This window comes from Thamnophis elegans, chromosome 7 (assembly GCF_009769535.1).
Source record: "Thamnophis elegans isolate rThaEle1 chromosome 7, rThaEle1.pri, whole genome shotgun sequence".
NCBI lineage: Eukaryota > Metazoa > Chordata > Lepidosauria > Squamata > Colubridae > Thamnophis > Thamnophis elegans.
The window spans coordinates 16,285,328-16,308,200 of record NC_045547.1 but is presented as its reverse complement, the minus strand read 5'-3'; the positions used below and the strand labels follow the sequence as shown (position 1 = coordinate 16,308,200).

Sequence of the window (22,873 nt, the reverse complement as noted above, 5' to 3'; positions counted from 1 at the left end):
CCTCAATGAAATTAAGTTTGACACCTCTGTTCTAACACAAGCACAGACTTCAAAGTAAAAGAAAGAGGCATTTCCTCTTTTCCCCAGGAAGGAGAAAACCCACAATCAAAGTAGGTCATGGAAGGCTATCATGGAGAAGAAAACTGCTGCATAGGAAGGTACATAGCTACTCTTTGATTGACATACTGTAAGTGAGAGAGGATAGGGTTCACCTACTGTACTCATCATCATACTGTGAAACAAACCATATGTTTTTCTAAGGAATCTTTTTGGGCGATAAAGCTTAGTCTAAAAGGCACAGTGAAAATATTTTCCCATGGTGATGCAATAGAGGAAGTTCTGTCTGATTGGATAATGATGTTTGCATAATGCTCGGTTCTTACAAGAAGATGGAATATGCACCATTTATTTGAGACACTTCCGCAAAGGGTAATCTGCCCTCATACTCATATTCCTATTAAAACGTCACGTGCCCATTAAAACATTCTATGTTCATTCTACAGACAAAGAATTGTCTCTCAGTAATCAATTGTTGATCATCAAATTACTTACCAACCATATCAAATCAATACCTATTATTTTTTCCTCCTTTAATGAATTTGACTATGATATGGCTATGTATGTTAAATACAACATTGCTCTACAGATATGTTTCCTAACCTTGGCCATCTCGGAATTCTTTTCAATGGTCATGCTAGCTGCGGAATTCTGGGAGTGGAAGTTCATACATCTGGAAATAGTCAAGGTTGGCAACACTGCCTTATAAAAGTCAAGAAACTAGAAGATTTTTAAAAAAATATTCATTTTGCATTATTCAACAACCAGATTTCCATTGAAATTAGAAAACAACTTTTCTTTCATATAGTTAATACTTTTTAAATTAGACCAAGTACATCATCTTCCCCATCTGCCACATTCATGAACCAAAGGTGTACTAACCATTCCTCATCCCTGCAATCTTAATTTCAGCTAGTTTTCTTTAGGCCTCTTAGATTCTATATCCCTAGATGCAGCTTTTAACTTGCCTTCTATCAAATCTTTGTCTTAAAATAATTTTTTTCTTCTACTCGGGCAATTTACTTGAACACTAAATATTTGAACATTTTAAACAAGTATAGACAAAAACAACTCCACTTCTATGTTAATATTTAATCTTTAGTTTAATTTAATTTAAACTGGTTCTTAAATGACACCCAGTAAATTAGAGTGATTACAAATTGTTAAAATATGCAAATAAACAGCAAATATTCTGTTCAAAGATAATCTGCTGGTAGTCTGCTTTATATTCCAGATCTTTATATAAACAGGAAAATCAAAAAAAAAAATGCGTTACCGGTATATCACAAGCTGTTATTTTCAATAAAATAATTATCATATTAGTTTAGAAGAGTCTTGACAAATTTTTAGATTTGATAGAACTGCTTCTCATTCTGTTACATCATCATATTTTTTTGCAAAAGATTAAACCAATTTATATTAATGCCATTTGACCTCCTTCTGTAGCTATATTTGTAAAATAGTTTCTCACAGCTTATTTTGTCAGTGTACAATGTCTAATTTTTGGCATCACAGTAACAAATCTAAATGTTCCAGAAAACAGGGAAAGAAAGAAAACCACTCAACAAAGATGAATAGTGAAAAAAGTTCATTGCTGTGCCAAAGCATTAAAAGCTGCTTCTTAATTTCCATTAGTCTTCCTTATCAGAAACCAAGAAACATTCATTTATCCAGTTTTTTTTTTCTTAATTCTTGAGAGAGGAAACAAATTATTAGTCAACATAGGCCTGCTTTGGCACTGTTAATTTGGAAGCAACACTTTATCATTTAGATATAATTATACATTTGTACATTATATTGTATATTTTATATAAATATATACAATATATATATATATATAAATTATACGTGCAGACACATGCGTACATAATGTAAATGCTGTATTTCAACATTACATAGGTTACATTTTAAGATCAAATTACTCTTCTCTAGTAACACTATGCCTCGTGTATTTATGCAAAGTTGTAAAATAGTAAAGATTGTTCAAGATTAAATATATTTCACTTAAAGCAATTATTTTTAAATTCCTAATTTTATCTTACTCCTTTTACTAAATGCCACTCTAATTAGCTCTGCATTGTTCCTTAATCAGACAAAAACAATTCCCAAGAAAAATCTCATTTTAACTGCTGCCTTCAAATGGAGACGTTTCCAACTAGCCTCTATGAGCCCATCCAGCTGTGAAGTGGTAACTTGCACTATCAGTCTAATGTCACTGAATTATGTCCAGAAGGCCTTTACAAAACATCCCTGCATTTCATCCTTCAGCACCGAGTTTTCTTCAGCTTTGCTTCTTTACACTGTGGGAAAATGAAAATTCAACTTGGCTCTTTTAGTGAGACTTCACTATAGGCTTTTGGGTGGCTTTATTGATGGTATTGACGGTAGGAGCTGTGGTGGTGCAGTGGTTAGAATACAGGATTGCAGGCTAACCTTGCCAACTGCTGGGGGTTCAATCCTCACTGTCTCAAGGTTGACTCAGCCTTCCATCTTTCTGAGGTCGATAAAAATGGGGATACAGATTGTTGGGGGCAGTATATAAGCAGTATATAAGTAATTGCTATTGCTACCTGCACTACCAGAAAATGCATCAGAGGCATAAAAAATAACACACTGATCAAGAATTAAATGTAATGAACTTGTGTGTGGTTAATATCAGATTATAGGTTGCTTTCACAATCCTTCACAATTTAATAAAGGAAAATACTTATTTTCAAAAGGGAAGAATTTAGCTATGACAGAAAGGCTTTATTACTTACTTAGACCTAAATTGCCAAGCAATTTAAGTATCAAGCAAAAATATTTCTCCACTCCAAATTATTTGTATGGTTAATTTATATCTAAGTGCCCATATTAATCTGAGTAGGGACTTTTACATTTTTACTTTCTATTTTCATTTTCTACTATATCTTAATGTGTACTTTTTTCTGCTTTGTTATTTTTTACTGGTTCTGGAATTTTAAGTCACTATATAAATCAGTGGATTCCAATAATTGGCTAAGTTAAATATATTTTTAAAAATAAGAATAATAGTTTCATTTCCCAGTACATTAAAATACAAGAGTCACAGATTGTGTTAATTGCCTCTTATAATAGGGTTGATTCTCGTTAGTACTGGCAAGGGGTCCATCAATAACCTACAGGATTATAAAGGAGAAGTCGGTGACAAACCAATTTCTTTCTGTTGTGAAGAAAGCTACTTGGCTGCATTCATAAAATCACCAGGAGTCAGAGTTAAACTGGGAGACGTTATCTTTCAATGAAAACCGATTGCCATCAATTCATGATTACTTTGCATTTATTTTAGCTTTCCAGTTGTAGTTATTTCCATAACCTAGGCTGGATAACACATTAACATTATATATGAAATGTGAAGGGTACAGATACATAAGTGGAGAAAAGTTTAAGAAAACGGCAAACCCTCAGAGCTGCATAAATGTAAAACTGTTTTCTCAGCCTCCTACCGCATTTTCATGCTGTCAAACCTCTACCTCTTTTGTTTTTCTGGAAAGGAAAGGGAGCAGATGGGCTAGAGACCGAGAGGGGGAACAGAAAACCAACAGATTTTCCATTCAGAGAACTGTCATTCTGGCTTTATAAAAAGTTATTTTGTGAAAGGGCTTTAGATTCTTGCGTTGCTAATCCATCCTTAATATTTTAACTTTATTCATTTATATTTATATGTGATACTCATCCACGTTTTGTCTGAGAAACAAAAACATCCTGGTTTATTATGATGAAGTGTGATGATAAGGCAATAGCAGCAACTATTATATTCACATTTGTAACAAAATTAATAGATTCTAATACATTTGTAAAATGTACTAGAGAAACACTCTAATTATCTGATTCCTTTTTCTCCTCCCTAAACTCTGTTATATTAATAGCATTCTGAGGACTCGAACAGGTATTTGTTCTTCCTCTGAGCTTAAGAGGTTGATGTTTTAAGCATGCATCTCCTAATCGGCCCACTCGAACCATGAGTCATACTGCAAGATCATTCAACCAATTAGAGAAAATTAGAAGGTGATCTTGATAGGGTGGACAGTCCACATTTACCCAATTGCTGAGAATTCTGAGAGGTGAAGTCCACACATCTGAAAGTTGTTCAACGGTCTGACTTTATGATTTATATGTCATTAATGATAATGAAAGTGACAGGGTGGCTTAGTGGCTAAGACACTGAGCTTGTTGATCAGAAGGTCGGCAGTTCAGCGGTTCAAATCCCTGGCACTGTGTAACGGAATGAGCTCCCATTACTTGTTCCAGCTTCTGCCAACCTAGCAGTTCGAAAGCATGCGAAAAGTACAAGTAGAAAAATAGGGACCACTTTGGTGAAAAGGTAACAGCGCTCCATGTGCCTTCTGTGTTAATCATGCCAGTCACGTGACCACAGAGACATCTTTGGACAGCACTGGCTCTTCGGCTTAGAAACGGAGATGAGCCCCGCCCCCTAGAGCCGGAAACAACTAGCACACATGTGCAGGGGAACCTTCACCTTTAATGATAATGATGATGTTATCCTTTCAGTTTTTTCCAAGTCTTGGCGATTCTATGGGTCAGGTGTCTCCACGTCTTCTGATCTTATACTAGTTCTTTGAGTTGTTCTATGCTTCGGCTGGTGTCAGCTTTGATGGTGTCCAGCCACTGTCTTCCTTGGTGGCCTGGTTTTCTTTTACCGCTAATTCTTCCAAGTAGAATTGCTTTTTTCCAGTGAATTCCTCCGCATGACATGGCCAAAATATTATCTGCCATCTGTTTTAATTTTTATGTTCACATATGCAATGCACATATGTGAGAGTAATTTGTGTTTTCCTCTCTGGAAAGAGCATAATGTGGGCATTTAGTGTCCCTCATTTCTTTCCCACAAAATTTAGTAATCAGATGCCCAACCAAGAAATAGTAGTACAAGATTGTTAACTGCTACTGGTAACTGGTCAAAATAAATAGGAATAGTTCCATAGAGTGAAATAAGATAAGACAAAACAGGATAACCAAATAAAGTTTATGAGAATAAAGTTCTATAAAGTGATTTCCCATATTATTATTTTTTTGCTTTCCTTAGTAATGGGGTGTGCTTATGTTATATTGTATTTTATGAGTACATATCATTTTTTCCAACTATAAAATCAAGATAATGTTCTCTGAAATATCTCATGTAAAGCCTCACAGTAATATTTCAATTAAATATAACACCCTTAAAAGTTAAATGAATGAAAATTGGCTCCATCTCTCCACTCTGATTCTCTGTCAGAAAATAATCAGTTCTTTTTTATGAATATTGGTAGAAGTTATTCATTTGTAAAAGTTACGTTTAAAAATCCTGGAGGGGTTTTTTTCTGGGAAGATACCTGTCTATAAAGCAATATAACATATTTTGTAGCTAGACTATACGTTGCAAATGTACATGTCCTTGAAAAAACATCGTTCTTTCCTTACACTGTCCTTTCCAGGCAAGACTGGAAAATTAGAATGGGCCAATTATGGTGTGTTAACTACAATGTTTGTCTGACTGAAATTTCAGTCAGTTGCTATCTTCACTTTTTGAACAATTTAGTCAGTCCGTAATTGCAGCTGTTATTTCTTAAATTATACCTAAATTATTCTCTACTTTCACGTTTTGGATTGTCGTCATCCAGATAGTGCCCTCCCCATGGGCTTACCCAAACTTGATGATTGCCAGATACAAACAATAAAATCATCTGCTGTAGATAAGAATTCATATTTATTTTAATAACAACAATATTTATCTGTGAAATAAACCCGTCAAATATTCAGGCACTATTTTTAAAATGTTATCCTTAAGAAGCTATTGTAACAAATTGCCTTCAGTGCTTTGTTAGCAGAAATAGTTTAGATTTCAGAACTTCGAGAAGATATATTTGGATCTTATATTACATTGATAATTTAATCTAATACTGATTTCATTTGCAAGACTCTTTTGTCAATATGTCAAAATCTACTTACCCTAAATAGTAATGAAGGTCGTTCGCAATCTAGCAAGGAAGTACCATTTTATGAAAAACTATCAGTTTCTTAATTTTGCAATAGTTATTTGTCATTATATGAAAACTATCTTCCCCTCAGTTTTGTGCCGGAATATACCTACATCTACTGCCTCTAATTTTTCAGTATTTATGTTTAATTTGCAATAATCAGATAATGGGTTTCACATAATTTTACCACTGGTTCGCCGTGCACCAAAACTGTGAGCGTGCATGCACACGCTTTGCTCGTGCCTTCCGTGCATGCATGCAGCCTGCGCATGTGCTTTGCTTAGAAAATGTGGCTGAATAGGATGGCATAGCACCGGGGTAGGTTGGCGGCCCACTGGCAGGTCGACACTACCAGTTCACCCAAACCAGTGCGAACCGGCTGAATACCATCACTGTCAATCATCCACTTAATTTTCCTCTTTGAGTACAACTCCATTGTTCTCTGACATGTTTAGAGCCATATTCCTTATTTGCATTCTCTGTAAATCACTTGATTACTCAAGATGACAAAATGATGTCTGCATACAAAAATACACACACTTTCAAATCCCCAGTCCACACACTTGTGTCATCAAGAAAAGGTTAATATGTATTAATCTAGCCTTTCTCAACTGAGCTTCTGTAGAAGTCTTGAGTTCCAGGAGAGGTCGCTGAGGGTTCTGCAAGAGATAATGATAAAAAGAATAATAAACATTCTTTTTGAACTTTGCTCACTGTGGAATACTAGCTATAGATACCACTTTTCTGTAAAGATCCTCTGAAACCTGAAAAATATTTGAAATGTTCTTCCAGGATAGAAGAGTTAAAGGCTACATTAATCTTTAAATACATCAAATTCCTAAGGAGCACTACACATCGTTGCCTTACTCACAGTTCAATTTACAACTGTCGGCTAAGGTTTCCATTTATTCTCATGCATGCTTAACTACAGGCAGTCCTCAACTTACCACAGTTCATTTAGTGGCTGTTCAAAGTTTTAATGGCACTGGAATAAGTGACTTATGATTGTTTTTCACACATGGCCATTGCAGCAGCCCCATGGTCACATGATCAAAATTCAGATACTTCACAACTGCCAGTTGCATTGTCTTGGGGTCAATGTCTTTGTGACCCTCGGACAAGCAAAGTCAATTGGGAAGCCAGATTCACTTAACAACCGTGGCAAGAAAAGTCATAAAATGGGACAAAACTTCCTAAATAAATGTATCAATTAACAACAGAAACCTTGGGCTCAATTGTGATCTTATGTCAAGGACTATCTGTACCAATATATATATTCATTTTACCAGGATTCACCAACTAATCTTCAACCTCATATTTCCCCGGAACATTCTGTTCAAGTCGATTATCTCTAAATCAGCACATGTATTATCCTTCTTCATTTTATTCCTTTCTCAACAATTTGCTGAAGAGAAACAAATTGCATTAAAGAAACAAACTTTCGAGATCTACAGCTCACTTCACCAGATACATGAAGTGGCTGAATCGATATGAGATTTAAATTGGTGTGAAGCAGGAGAATAGAAGGGAAAGGAAAATAAAGTGATTCTCAAAGTGATTCTGCAAAGCAGGATATAAATACCCTATTAATTAACCATTGTAATGTGTTTTTAAAAATGTATTTGTTGAGATGGCCTGGAACCATTTGTTATATATGGGTGTTTCTTCAGCATTCTTATTTGATTTTGCTGGTAAAGTTCCTTTGTTCCAAAATAGCTATTTTGAATTCTGAAATAATTGATACCCTGGGAGCTGAAATACTTGTTTTGAATCCTGATATGAAATGTATATCCATTAATTCTTTTTACACAGCCTGGTCCATTAGCCAATTGCCACAACTGCAGTTTTGCCAAAAGCATGTTCCTTCTGTGCAAAGTAGGATCGCTGATTGATTTATAGACTACCTAGAAAGCCAACATTCTACTGTCAGCATCCCAACAAATAGGAGGTATATAGACTATACTACTACTCAGGATAAAGTGGTGTATGCCATAGGAAGGTTCCTGAGTTATTAAACTTACTCTAATAGACTACAGCAGATTTCTGGGTAGGAGGGAGCAGATTCCAAGGAGTGAGGTGAGACAAGAAGCAGCAAAGTGCTAAGCTGGATTGTGGGAACAGGAAGAGATTCAGGATAGCCATTCTCTAGAACAGGAGTGTCAAACCCATATCATCACTGCCACGTCACGTGATGTGTTGCGACTTTTTTCCCCTTTGCTAAACCGGGCATGGGCGTGGCCAGCACGTGACGTATCCGCCCCGCGTGCTGCAAGTTTAACACTCCTGATCTAGAATCTCCTAGGATAGAGCCATTATGTGAGGCCAGTATAAATTTAATCTGACAAGATTCTGTCTATTACAGTATATTCAAATAAAAAACTGAACTTTAACTAGATTGCATCAAATCATTCTTTAGATGACACTAATGTAATGAACTTGTTAATGTAATGAATATATATTATGGATTAAAAAGTGTAAATGTTTTATGAAATTGAAATTTCCTTTTATCTGTTTTGTAGACTCAGAATCGCATGAAACTGATGGCCGATAATTATGAAGATGATAATCTGAAATCATCTCATTTCAATCAAACTAATCATAAGCCCTCCCCAGACCAGGTAAGATTATAGTTGTTCCTTTTCTTTTTTACTAATCTGTTACTACTGATATATCCCATTGTTAAATTGTATCTAAGACCAGGTTCAGTTCTTCTGAAATAGAATCAAAGAACTGTTTGTTGCAGTTATATAATGATTTTCCTTTTCCTTTATAAATTGGAATTCTCACTAAGCAAATATTAGATTTCACTGTTTCAGAACTCTTCTTGGAACTGTATTAGTGGACTGATTGTTCTCATAATAATAGAGTTTATCTGACCAATTGTATGACTAAACAAATAGCTAAATCAATCAGCGTCTACTTCAAATAAAAGAAAATATAAAATTGTACTAGGTCATTGAGGTAATCAGAATGTAGTATTAGAGACAGTATACCAAAATGCTACCACATTCAAAGAAAGTAAACTAATGATCTGATAAAAGTAACTGTAGATAAAGTAGATCTGAATTTTCTAGACACTTCATCAAATCTTATAATTGTATGTGAGGACTATTTGAAACTGCCACTTCCTTTGGAAATATATATGCTCAAATAAGATCTGTGATTTATTGCTTATTCTAAGGGAGAGATTGGCTGTCTTCCCCATGGCAAAATCTCAGTTTTACACTAAATGATCATAGACTCCTACCTTACAAGTTTAGTAAAAGAAATTAATTTATAATTTCTGGTGCATGGGCTAGCTTTCTATGTTGCTGACTAAACTAAAACATGATTTGGATGATATCAAATTGCTTAGCAAACACAATAGCTAATGCAAGAGAACTTTCTAACTGGAAAAACATTAGCAGTAATATAAGATGGCCAGCTTACTGAAAATATTAATACTGGCTCAAAGAAAACTAAGAACTCATGGATTTTTCCACTATAGTTCTCAATGGCCTGGGGAGATTAATGAGGTTTTAGCCATTCTAGTTCATAAAATATGCTATAATGATATTTAGATTATCATGAATAATTATCCAAACATACATTCATAACAGTAGAATAGAAAAGTATGCTAAAATAGTGCTCCCTTTCCTATTACATTATTCCTTTCAATGATTTAAATACTAACCAGATCTTTATTTCATTCCCATGCTTCTCTGGTGCTTTCCCCCCCTTGTCTTCTCGCAACCAATAGGATGAGGAGGAGGGTATTTGGGCATAGCCAATCAGATGCTCTTAGTTCAGCCATTTTGTTCAGAACGGTGAGAATTGGCTTTATTTACCAGTAGAAAAATATCCAATGATCACTCTTGCATCTTGCTTCTGTGTGATTATGTGATTTAAGTGTCTTTTCTTTCCCTTTTAAATGTGGTCTTTGCATGTGAAAGTTATTCCTACTTTTTGTTGTAGCTTTATTGTTTTGTAATTTATGTTAGCGTTGAATTGTTTTGTGAGAATACTCTCCCAAAGCATGTGATTGGATTTGCAGCAAAGCAATAGCATGATTCATGAAGGAACAAGTGTTTCCATTATAATTTAACCACACAATTTGAACACGGTTTCCAATATTTATGTTTAGAAAACGTTTCTGACAAAGTTTTGTGTTCCATGTTTTATTCTTAAATTACACATAAATAAAAATATTTTATCTTATAATTTATGAGCAAAATGAACTATGCTGTTGACATTGCTGTATGTAAAATTATGTAAAAGGTTCATTATAATAAAATTAGATTGGTAGATGAATAATAATGCACTATATTCTGTGTACACATTTTGATTTACTAAATCTATGTATTGTTATCCTAATCCAGACACATGAGGTTACATTTTAGTAAGACAATCTGAGAATTAAATAAGTAATCCCCTTCATGCAGAAAATTGTTTAATTCAAGCTTCTTTGTAATTTCATAGTGTTTGAAGTTGCTTTTTTGTCATTTCTCTATATGTATGTTTAAATGGTAATAATGTAATAATAAATGAACTATATTGCTGAAGAATGCTAATGAACAGGAAGAGATGAGGTAAGTTAATTAGTTCAGATACATTTTTATGGTAAAAAGTGAGTAGTAGGCAGGGTTTCATGAATAATGAGAAAAGTGCAGCTGAAGGAATATAGTCATTTTTCTGTATTGTATTAAAAATCAAACTCAACATTTTGAGAGCTCATTTTGTTGGGGAAAGTTCATGTACAGTAAGTATATTCATAGTCGGATTTCTCCATTTACTTTGTAATATTATAGTATTACCATAGAGAAAACAGTGAGACATTTTATGATTTTAAGACTTATTAAGCTCTGTGCTATGGAATAAATGATACGGTTGAAATAATAATATTTGAATACAAGTGGGAAGACAGTTGGATGTAAGAATGTGAAAGCAAGATGAACAAGAAAGATGGATGGATGGATGGATGGATGGATCAGCAACTCTACACAAAGGCTTTCTTGGTTTGCTTGCCCCATGATCATTTACAGCAGAGGTGTCAAACTCGATTTCATTGAGGGCCACATCAGGGTTGTGTTTGACCTTGGGGGTGGGGTTGATGTGGCCAGCTTGACATCACTCATGTTGGGGGTGCTTGTGGTAGCCCAAGCGCTCTGCCAGGGAAACGGGCTCCCGAGCTCTGTTTTCCCTGGCAGAGGCACCGCGGGCCAGTCCTTCACTGTTTTCTGGGCAGCGCTGTGGGCCAGATCTAAGCACCCAGCAGGCCAGATCCAGTTCGAGGGCCTTAGTTTGATACCCCTGATTTACAGTGCAAAAAAAATAATAATATGTATGTTAATATTGTCAAATAAAACAGTAAATAATAGTAAAAAGAATAACAGAACCAAAGCACAATCATAGAGGCATTGTAGAGATAGTGACAAAATTAAATACTGAATGCTTGATCATAAAAATAGATTTCTCTTAAAATTAGCCAGTCGGAATGAAGTCTGCACCTTAGTAAAGAAAGAATTGCCCATTGTTCGTACTGCCGCTGAGAAGACCTGTCCCTAGTTATTCTTAACCAGGCTTTTTTCCTGGCAGCACTTTAATAACCCCATAGCCGAGGTATGTAGCCGATGCGGACAGGCCACTTGGCTTTCTGCCTCAACCGTAGCAGCAGCCTGAGCAACACCTGAGCTCCAGGTGTGGCGGAGCGCAAACCTTGGTCGCCACTTGCTCCATAGCCACAAGGTGAGCTGCGGAACAGAGGGGCCCTCGACTGCAAGGTTGCCTGGCGCAGTGGGCAGGGCTGGGGCTAGCAAGAGTGAGCTGGAAACATCTATAGCACCCAGAGAGACGGAATGGCCGGTCCTCATTAGATCAGCTGATCCGTGGGCCGCAGTTAAGCGTGGCATGACAAAACCGCACTCGTCAAAATCGCGGTGATAAAATGGCGGCGCTAAAGCCGCGACGTCATCGCCACCGCGACAACAGCACGGCAACAGAAGGGCGCTTTAAAACGGCGCCGCGGCAGAAAGCCGACTTCAATTAAGGTAAGGGATATGATTAGGTTTAGGGGTTTGTTTTAGGGTTAGGTTTAGGGTTAGGTTTAGCGTTAGGTTTAGTGTTAGGTTTAGCATTAGGTTTAGCGTTAAGTTTAGGGTTAGGTTTAGGGTTAGGTTTAGGGTTAGGTTTAGGGTACTGAGTGCTTGGGAATGCGCGAATTTGCCCTCCGCGATTATGTCATCGCGGTAGGGTCGCATTTTTCCTTAGCGCTTAGAACGGCGCGAATTAGTCTTCACGCTTATGTCTCCGCGGATAAGGGCTTCGCGGATTTGTGGTGGAACCGCGGTTAAGGGGCCCAGCAGCCATGAGGTGACCGTGCTCCCCGCCTCCACCTCAAAAAAAAAAAGACCTCCCCAAAAATAACTCCCCGAGTGCTTATTTTCAAACCTGAAATAAGAAAAGAAAATAAGACCCGGTTTTATTTTCAGGAAAAAGCAGTGGATATGTCGAAATCTCCCCACCTGATTTGATTTTAATGTGTATGTTTTTGACATACATTTATTTTAAATCAGTACATGGGAAGCTAGCATGCTGTGTGTAGTCTCGTCTTTACTAACGAGAACGCCTCTGAGCCCCTCCCACAGTTCCTACAACTTTCTTTTTAAATAGAAACAGTGAATAGTTTCACTGCTTTGCTTGGGCATGTTCTCATCTGACTGGGAAAAGGAAAAAAAATAAAGAGCACCCTGAGGGATAAAATAGAGACAAGCATCAACCACATCCATTTGCCTTCTTGTTTGATATTTGGGACCTGACCACACTTTTTCACCATTTCACATTTTTCATATGTTCAAAAAAGCCCAACTGTATCCAATGGGCAAAGCCTGCTTATGACTGTTTGAACACTTTCAGCAAGTATGAATAAGTTTTCCTACTATCCCTCTTTTTTTATTATCCTATGACCATTCATTCAGCGAAGTTATAATGGTGCTGACTGAATCATGGTGATGAACAGTCCTTGGCATTCCAGCCATCCCAGCACCTCCACAGTCACATGGTCACAATCTTGGCCCTTGGCCATCCCCTACACCTTCCTCATACCCCAACCTGTGCACCCTCCCCAACCTGTGTCAGAGCTCTCACATATCCCCTTGCATCCCGTCCCTGACCTTCCCCCGTGTACTCCCTTTCTCCCTCAGCAACCACCTGCCTGCCTGCCTGCCTGACACTTGCAACTTTCTGCCAACTTCCCCATTGATTTTGGTTGTGAGAAGTTGGCAGGAAGTTGCCTCGCATAATGACTGTGGGGTTTGGCTAATGACGGCACCTGAGACTGCAAGGATTACTGTCACTAAACAATGCAGTCAAGTTTTATGATCACATTGGTGGTTAGTGATGGGAATTCAGGTCCCAATTGCCATTGCAAGTCAGTATTGATAATGTACACTGGGGGAAGGGTTCTTCTACTTCTCAATGTGCTGTTGGTTATTATTATTTATATTATTATGTTGCAGAGATTTTTCTTTTTGTAAAACAGATGATGACATGGTGTAATATGTCATGTGGTGTAATTTATCTGAGGTTGCATTTAACTATTTTTAAGAACTGCTAAGGACCAGATGATTTTTACTATGTCCAGATATGTAAAACTTTAGAACTCAAAGAGGATGTACTTTATTTTTCACATGACTGTAGTTTAAATCTAAATACCGAGAACTAATGAAATTACCATAAAAATATTTTCTGCTTCTATACAAAAACCATATCTGTTATCTTCTCATTCTTTTGCCCGAGTCTTGAAATGTCTGGTTCAAAAGAATACTAATAACTTTAAGAGAAATCAGTTCTCTTGCTTCTTAACTGCTTAAATTCATCAGGATTTAACAGTAGTGTACCGTATGTTGCTTTTTGGTATCTATATTTACTCTAGGATTTGTTATATAGGGTTGATAAAACATTTTTCTTTTAGGAAAAAAACCTTAACTCCTTACCTGTTGTATCTTAGAAGAGCTGATATCTAGGTCTTATGGCTTCTTACAAACTATAAAATCACATTATCACTGTTTCTTGTTCCTTTTTTCTACTTATGGCCTATAAGTATTAGTGTACTGCCAGTTTCACAAACATTTTAAGAAAAGGAAAAACTAGCGCATAAAAACAGCATTTCATGCTGCCAGTAAGGAAAGAGGAGCAGAGAGTCAAAGAATTAACACTTGGGTGGCAGAGAAAAGCAGGCAGGTAGGAGAAGAATTAGGTATGGATGGCAAGGGAAAGTACTAGTGGAAAAATCCTCGTAGTAGGATGTAGCAGCTGGTTATGAGAAGGTTACCATTGGGAATGATAATTTATGAAAGATGTTCTACAAGGATAAATTTTTACCTTGGTAATTCGAGTTGATGAGAAAATCAAACAAAATTGTCACCTTAGTGGTGATTTTACTATTTGGGATGGTTGGCTTCTAGAGATTTATGAACTTGGCATGCCTATCAAAATCATGGGATATAAAACTTGTACCAAGGGCCTGAATCTAATTAGAAATGTGGGCCTCAGATTCTAGTCTTCCTTTAGACGTGGAAGCCAACTCGGTGACTTTAGGCTAGTTACTTTCTCTGAGCCTTCATCAACATCAGGCTGTAAGACAAACCAGCCAATGAACAAAACACATCACGTCATACACTGAGAACTTTGTGGGAAGAACTAGGGCAAGCACAGTGAAAAAAAGAAACATATCCTTCAACCAGAGGTCATATTCATCAGGTTCTGACCAATTCTGGAGAACCGGTAGCAGAAATTTTGAATAGTTCGGAGAACCGGTAAATACCACCTCTGACTGTCCCCCTCCCCCCCTCCAAATCTATTCTCTGCCTCCCGAATCCCATCTGATCAGGAGGGAATGGGATTTTGCAGTAATCTTTCCCTGGAGTGGGGTGGGAATGGAGATTTTATAGTATCCTTTCCTTGCCATGCCCACCAAGCCACACCACGCCCACAGAATCAGTAGTAAAAAAATTTGAATCCTACCACTGCCTGCTACTATCGGAGACCTATGCTAAGAACAATCCTGTAAGATACATTATTGGAGTTAATTAAACTTCAATGCTTAGCACAGTTGAAATTCTTGTCAGCATTGAGATTTAAAACGTGTAATTAAATAATATCTCGTGATCGCCAGTTTCTACAATTTACTTTGAAACCAGTTTAGGAAACTCAGCGGCAAGCTATATTCAAAAATATTTAAAAACAGACAAATGAAGAGATGTTGTTAGGGCAGAATCACTTTTTTTTTTAGGTAAGGAAGCCTGTGAAAAAATATTCCTGCCTCTTGGGAAGGACCCCCTCATTGATGGGTGGCATAGAAGGCATGTAGGTGGTGCAAGGACCTGTGACCCGGTCCATCAGCCCTGTCTATTTGGCAGGTGCTTTTGTATCCTCTCAAGATAAGCTCTGCCGCTGTGGGATGTGGTGCAGCTCTTGCTAAGTGGCCAGCTCAAATTAGATGTGGGAGAAGTCGAGAGATAAGACATACTTACTGGTGAGGCAAATGAGTCCCAAGGGAAATAAGCAAACTCTTCAGAGAGCTCTGCTAGGCTCCAAAGCAGCAGGCTCAGCACATTTCCAAAGTAAACTATACTCATCAATTTAGGAGGCTTCCCACAAGCGATAAAGATGACGATAGCAATAAGGAAAATAACTCCTTTCAATTATTAATATAGTCTCCTCTCCATCTGCAAAGGCAAAAGTGAAAGATGCAGAAAGTATTTAGACAAAAAGTTCCACTTTCAGGCACGCAGTGTGTGCTTTTGATATATTTTAGGTCTCAATAAAAACATAATCCATGGGAGGGAGATGCATGTCAATCATCTCACTAAAAACGTATTTGTTTTCCTGGTTTTAATCAGTGAAGACCTGTTCAAACGCTCCCTCGTGTTTTAATTTTTCTTCTGTAACCATAGACGGTTGATATTCTCCACCTAGACTCCTTGTGGCGTTATTCCATGCTGCCTCTTTAATACAGCGCTAAGATGTTAATCCCAATGTTGTACTATAAACAGGGTTCTACCAGGGAAAGGATTTTGACACCACTAATCTAAAGCTTTCAGCTCCTCCTATTGCACGCCCATTAATCCATTCACCGAGTGTTGGAAACATAGCAAAGGAGCCAGAACAATTGTGTATTCATCGACACTGTTGAAAGTAATACCAGCACCTGTTTCTGTTGACTGAGAGATTATCACACTTCCACATTCATTATTAGGGTTAAAGGGTATGGTTGGAAAGATACCTTATGCCTGCTGACAAGCAGCAGGTGCAGCCATAGTTCTACTCGCAGTCAACGTTGATGTAGCCAGAGGTTTGCCATTGGTCATCTTTGCTGAAATTCTGTAGACCATTTGTCAGAAATTTCATTTCATACTGCCTAATGTTTCATTGGTAATGTTCAAAAAGAAATGTGGCTCCCTGCATCTTTCAAATGCAGATATTCTAAGTGGTATTCTAAGTAGGGACGTAATGGCTCAGTGGCTAAGACGCTGGGCTTGTCAATCAGAAAGGTCGACAGTTCAGCGGTTTGAATCCCAAGCGCCGCGTAACAGAGGGAGCTCCCATTACTTGTCCCAGCTTCTGCCAACCTATCAGTTCAAAAGCATGTAACAGTGCAAGTAGAAAAATAGGGATCTTCTTTGGTGGGAAGGTAACAGCGTTCCGTGTACCTTCGACGTTTAGTCATGCCAGCCAAATGACCACAGAGACGTCTTCGGACAGCGCTGGCTCTTCGGCTTTGCAACGGAGATGCACCACCCCCTAGAATCGGGAATGACTAGCACATATGTGCGAGGGGAACCTTTTCCTTTACCTAATGTTTCATTGGTAATGATCAAAAAGAAATGTGGCTCCTTGCATCTTTCAAAACATTTGAAAGTGGTATTCTAAGGTATAGTAGTTTTGGGGAGAGGGTGGTGTGGTTGTATGAAATGTTAATTTCCTAAAAGTATTTTTTAATTTAAAAAAAATTGACTGCAAGTCTTCTGAGACTGGATCCATACATACCCTTTCCCTTACCCAGTACTTAGTGGTTTCTCTCAGCTTTCCTCCAGTTTCTTGCATTAAGTTTCATTAAATATCCCCTTTGTTTCTGTTTCAGGATATGATTGAATTGTTTTCTGTACTTTTAGGTAATTCAGCCTCTTTTAGACCTTGATCAGAATCGTAGCAAGTTGAAGTTATATATTGGACATTTGACAGCCCTATGCCATGACCGGGACCCTCTGATTCTCCGAGGACTCATTCCTCCCACATCGTACCACCTGGATGAGAATCGTGCAGCTTGGGAGAAGGAGCTGCAGAAGATGACTCTGGAGCAGGTCAGAATTTGATGTTTTCATTGGGATGCTTAAACTGGGTTTAAGTAGGTTATGTCAGTTCCTTGGTTATGCCTGAATTTGTTTTATTTTCTAAATGAAAGTGTGTGCAGTTTTTTTAGAGTAATAAGGGTACTTCAAGATGTAGTTACTGCTATTCTTGTTGTTGTTGTGAAGTTGTATCCAACCCATCGCGACCCCAAGGACAACGTTCTTCCAGGCCTTCCGTCCTCTACCATCCTCTGGAATCAATTTAAGCTTACGCCGACTGCTTCAGTACCTCCATCCAGCCATCTCATTCTCTGTCGTCCCTTTCTTCTTTTGCCCTCAGTCTTTCCCAACATGAGGCTCTTCTCCAGTGAGTCCTTCCTTCTCATTAGATGGCCAAACTATTTGAGTTTCATCTTCAAGATCTGGCCTTCTAAAGAGCAGTCAGGGTTGATCTCCTCTAGCACTGACTGGTTTGATCGCCAAGGGACTCACAGGAGTCTTCTCCAGCACCAGAGTTCAAAGGCCTCAATTCTTTGGCGCTCAGCCTTTCTTATGGTCAAACTTTCACAGCCATCTGCTATTCTTAAATAATATGAATTCAGAAATATATTGTCAGTGCAGGATTCAAGGATAGAATTCCATGTTTCTTTCAGCAGAATGGATAGAAAATCCCCCCAAATTCAGTACGGTCAGCTTAACCCATATTAGAATAAATAAAATAATATCTATTAAAAAGAAAAATGTTGTGAGGACATTTTATCCTGAGTGTAAAATTACTTTACTACACAACTTCCAAGAACTCCTAGCTGATCTATGTCACATTGCCCTAGACATGCCTAAAGACCCAATTAAATTTTTCCCAGGCCCGCCCTAATTACTATTCACCCCAGTTTATGGAGAGTAAGATAGCTTAAAAGCCTGAGACTTGTTCGTATATTACTGAGCTATTAATCATTATATCCAAACAAGGCTAAAGTATACCCTTTTATAAAATGGGTTCCAAACATTTCTGGTGCTGAAAATATAAATGAGCAAATCTGCCCTTGAATTAACCTGGAATAGAATCTTCAGTGTGTTTGTATTGGATCTATATAAAAGGGATTTGTAGGTGATCTAGAAATATGCTACTGCTGTATTTCAGCAAAAAAAAAAATATTCTCTTTATAAATCTGAAATATCCTTGTAAGTCAGACTGAAAATTACAGCAAATCATTATTCCTATTTTATTCTAGATAATGTTTTTCTTATTCTGCATATGAAAAGCTTTGCTTTCAAGGGTTGTTTTTTTTTTTTTGGTAAAAATATTTAAGTGAAACTTCAGCAAAATGTCATGAACTCAAAACAGAATAAAACACAATATATATCAAGAGGTTGACAGATAAGTATTAAATCTGGAGTCTTTCGTTGAAAAAAATATTGTATGGCTAAAACAATTTTGCAAGAGTAAACCACTTGTTTGGGTCTTGAAGAATGGATATGGATCCTAAAAATACATGTGCGCATTTATTGTGCTGATACAAGCTTTCTGTTTCAGTTATATTTCTTCATTCTCCTTATAACTGCTAGATAACTAATGATGTGGAAAGTCTATTTCACCCCAGATTCTTGTTTCTTTTACTTATTGCAACAAAGCTTCTGATAGGACTTGATATCTTTTCAGGGTATTCTTACATGCATTTATGTATTCATTTGATTTCTATCCAACCTTTATTTGTACAGCTCAAGAAAACATTATATTATATCCTGTACAAAATAAAGGTGGAATAGAAATCTAATAAATACATAAATGCATGCAAGATATCAAGTCCTATCAGAAGCTTTGTAATAGTCCTATTTTCCCCAGGACAACAATCCTCTGGGATGAGTTAGACTGAAAGAGAAGGAATAACCCAAAGTCACCCAACTCTCTTTCTGTGACTGTCTTCCATTTTCTAGTCCAGCGCTTTAACCGATACATTAAACTAAAGAACTGCTTGTTTCTCTATCATGCATATTTGAGTATACATATATAACCAGTTTATATAAAAAAAACCTTTTTTTTATAAAAGTTTAGAAAAAACTTTTGTGACTTCCAAGCACGTAATTATATTGAATCTTTCTTTTACCATATTATATACCTAATGCTGCTGGATTTTCTATTATTAACTGTTTGTATCTCAAATATCTTTCTCTTCGTGCTTTAGCATGACTCTGTTTAGTAACTGAATTTAAATCCTTTTCTTTGTGAAACAAATCTTCCACCATCTTGAGCCTCAAACTTGAGCTTCTGTATCATTCTTGACTTAGTCCGTCCCGTCCCCCCCCCCAGTTAAAATTGTCAATCTGATATTTACAGGAGTTGCTATGATCAGTTAGTCAGCATAAACATCACCTTATCAGAATTCCTTTTGTATACTTTAGTGTAAGGAGGTTTTTATGCTTTGTAGCTATTACTCCCAAACTAATAGAAAAAACCCAGATATTGGTATTAGAAAAGTTATATAATTTTAAAATTAATAATCATAACAATAATAAAAATGGAAAGAAAACGGCAAAAGTTTACCCTGTTCATCAGGGGAAAAAAATCTAAAATATATTTACCTGGAAAAATATTCTTTTTTCCCAACTTTTGACAAAGAATACATGAGTAGTCTTTTGCTACAAATGTAAATTTCTCTGGTATTCTATTTTAATTCTTTTAACTCACCCCTCCCCCCGCCTGAAAAAATCCACAATGCTATGTCCAAATCCTGACAGTATAAATAATAAGAACATACAGATGTATAATATTAGAAAAAAAAGAGTATCTGAAGAACACAGAACTTGAAACACGATCTCTTACATAGAGTAAATTTCAGATACATGTCTATTTTCACTTTTCTTACAAATAAAGCATTTTGTAGCCAGAAAGGTTTATTCCCCAATGTATATCCATAGTTGGTTCCTTATTAAAACCCACCCTTTCTCAAGTAATGTCAGCTGCTACTACCTCAGAATTCATGAAATAATACTTCTTCCTGGCGTCGAGATAACTGTATTCTTCAGTTACTTGAATAAATCAAAACATCTGTTAGCCAGTAACATAAAGCAGAACATTTAAGCATATAGATAATCATATTATAATCCCTATACAAATGTGTAACAGATAAAGACATAGGAATCTATTATTCCAAATCAGTACTCGGTCACACCTTTTAAATCATATTTGCTTTCTATATCAGCAGATCAGTTCCATTTTGTTTACTTTCTTATGTTGAACATTAAAGTATCAACAGTGAAGGCTGTGAATGTAATAAGCCAGGGTTCTATTTTTTTTCATTAATTGTTGTTGTTAGTCACGAAGTTGTGTCTGATCCATTGCAACCCCATGGACAACGTTTTCATTAATAGGCCTCATTAAAACAATACCTCTCTTTCTTTCTCAATGTGTCCATATTTATCTGAAATCTATATGTCAGGGCTCTGTGTCTGCAAGAGTCCAAAGCCCTCTTAATCAAACTTGGCCAAAATCAAGTTTGCACAAAAGCGTTTTTACCAGTTCCTGTGACATGCAACCCATCTTGTGCCAGCAGTCCACCCAGAAAATTCAGACCATGTTCCCAGAAGCCAAATATCTCCAGTTGACATCATTTGGATAGCCCATCGTTCGCTTGTATTATTATTTTTTCCCTGTACTGGTTGTCTTCCATGAACTAGGTTTTTAGCAATTTTCATAGTTCTTAAAAGCCCATTATAATTTTGTATCTCTTCTATTCAGGGTAAATTATTCCCATTAGCAAGAAATAGTCAATATCGGTGGGTTTTAAGTTGATTAAAAGCACGTCCATTTATATGACTACTCAGTATTCAGTGCTGGGTTTAGCAAGCTTAGTCTTGGATAGGACAAGTGCAGTTCCACCAACACCAGGCCTATCAAACTCTGGAGTCTGGTTTCCAGAAAAAGCAATTTCAATTTCATTCTCTAATACCTTTACCATCTGGAGACAGCCAAAGACTTTAGAAATCAACCTAGAGCAGTGTTTTTCAACCTTTTTTGTGCAAAGGCACACTTTTTTCATGAAAAAAATCACGAGGCACACCACCATTAGAAAATGTTTAAAAAAAATTAACTCTGTGCCTATATTGACTATATATAAAGTAATTCTCCCACGGCACACCTTACACTATGTCACGGCACACTAGTGTGCCACGGCACAGTGGTTGAAAAACACTGACCTAGAGCTGACCCAGTAACACTGACCCAGTAACAATTAACTCTAAAATCCAAACCTATAAACAGTCCTTCCTGATGGCTTCATACAGATATTAAATAAGATGGAAGATGACATAGAATTTTACAGGATCTCCAAGACAGGTCCAGGACAGAGTTACACACACACACACACACACATACATTCATACATACACACACATACATATACATGTATACACACACACACACACACACACACACACACACACACACTTGTTTTGTCCTTTTATTAATGTTATATATTTATAATTTGCCATTAGAGTCCATTAGAGTCTGGTCGTCCTGTGAATGTGATAAATTGTTACATTAAAAGCCATTCTGGAATATCAGTTATATCTAATTTTGCTGCAAAAATTCAGTGACCAAGTCTATTTTTGTGCTAAATCTAGATTTGAATCCAAACTAAAAAATGTGTAAATAACCAGCTTTTTCTGCCAGTTCCTGGTGCTCCAGATTCACTGAGAGCCTTCACTGGCGATGCCATATTTTCATCAGCCATAACTTAAAATTGGTCAAAATCATAGATGTCTTTGCATAAAATACTGTGGTACCTCCATGTAGCTTGGCTTTACTTTAACTATGCCAGTTTTTCAATATAGTATTACTACAAAATATTTATGAATGCCATAATAAGATTATACATTTAGAATTATATTTGGTTCATATTTATTAACACTGTTTTAAGTACATTTTACAACCTTTCTTGCCACAGTTGTTATCATGGCAGTTACTGTTAGTAATATGGTTGTTAAGTGAATCAGGCTTCCCCATTGACTTTGCTTGTCAGAAGGTCACAAGAGTGAACACATGATCCCAGGACACTGCAACCGTCATAAATATACGTCAGTTGGCAAGTGTCTGAATTTTGATCACATGATGATGGTAATGCTTCGGTTGTAAGTATGAAAAACAGTCATAAGTCACTTTTTTAAAATGCCGTTGCAACGTTGAACTAGGCGAACTGTAGCAAATCAAAAACTATGTGTATCTAATGGATCAAGGCGCTGCAGTCGATTTCAGTATACCGTATTTTTCGGAGTGTAAGACGCACCGGAGTATAAGACACACTAAGGTTTTGAAGAGGCAAATTAAAAAAAAAAGGTTTTTGCACTCTGCAAACTTCCCAAAAATTGCTTATTTTTCTCCAAAATGGGCCCATTTTCCCCCCAAAAAGGCATGAATAGGCTTTAGGAGGCTTGGAGAGTGCTCCTGGAGGTTGGAGGCCCCCCAAAACGAGCAAAATACAGCCCGTTTTTCACAAA

The 22,873-nt window shown here is 36.9% G+C and overlaps 1 protein-coding gene across 5 annotated transcripts in view; it reads left to right on the top strand.

Annotated features, from left to right (window-relative positions):
- LOC116511140 (ELKS/Rab6-interacting/CAST family member 1) overlaps positions 1–22,873 on the top strand; it is a 158,348-nt gene that overhangs the window by 128,962 nt on the left and 6,513 nt on the right. For 3 of the 5 annotated variants that reach the window (XM_032220979.1, XM_032220981.1, XM_032220980.1), the window contains 2 exons: positions 8,573–8,671; positions 17,204–17,392. In XM_032220979.1, coding sequence (XP_032076870.1) covers positions 8,573–8,671; positions 17,204–17,392 — 288 coding nt within the window. Of the gene's footprint in view, positions 1–8,572; positions 8,672–9,792; positions 10,143–17,203; positions 17,393–22,873 lie in introns of those variants that run through there. The other 2 variants (XM_032220982.1, XM_032220983.1) reach the window with 2 other exon arrangements.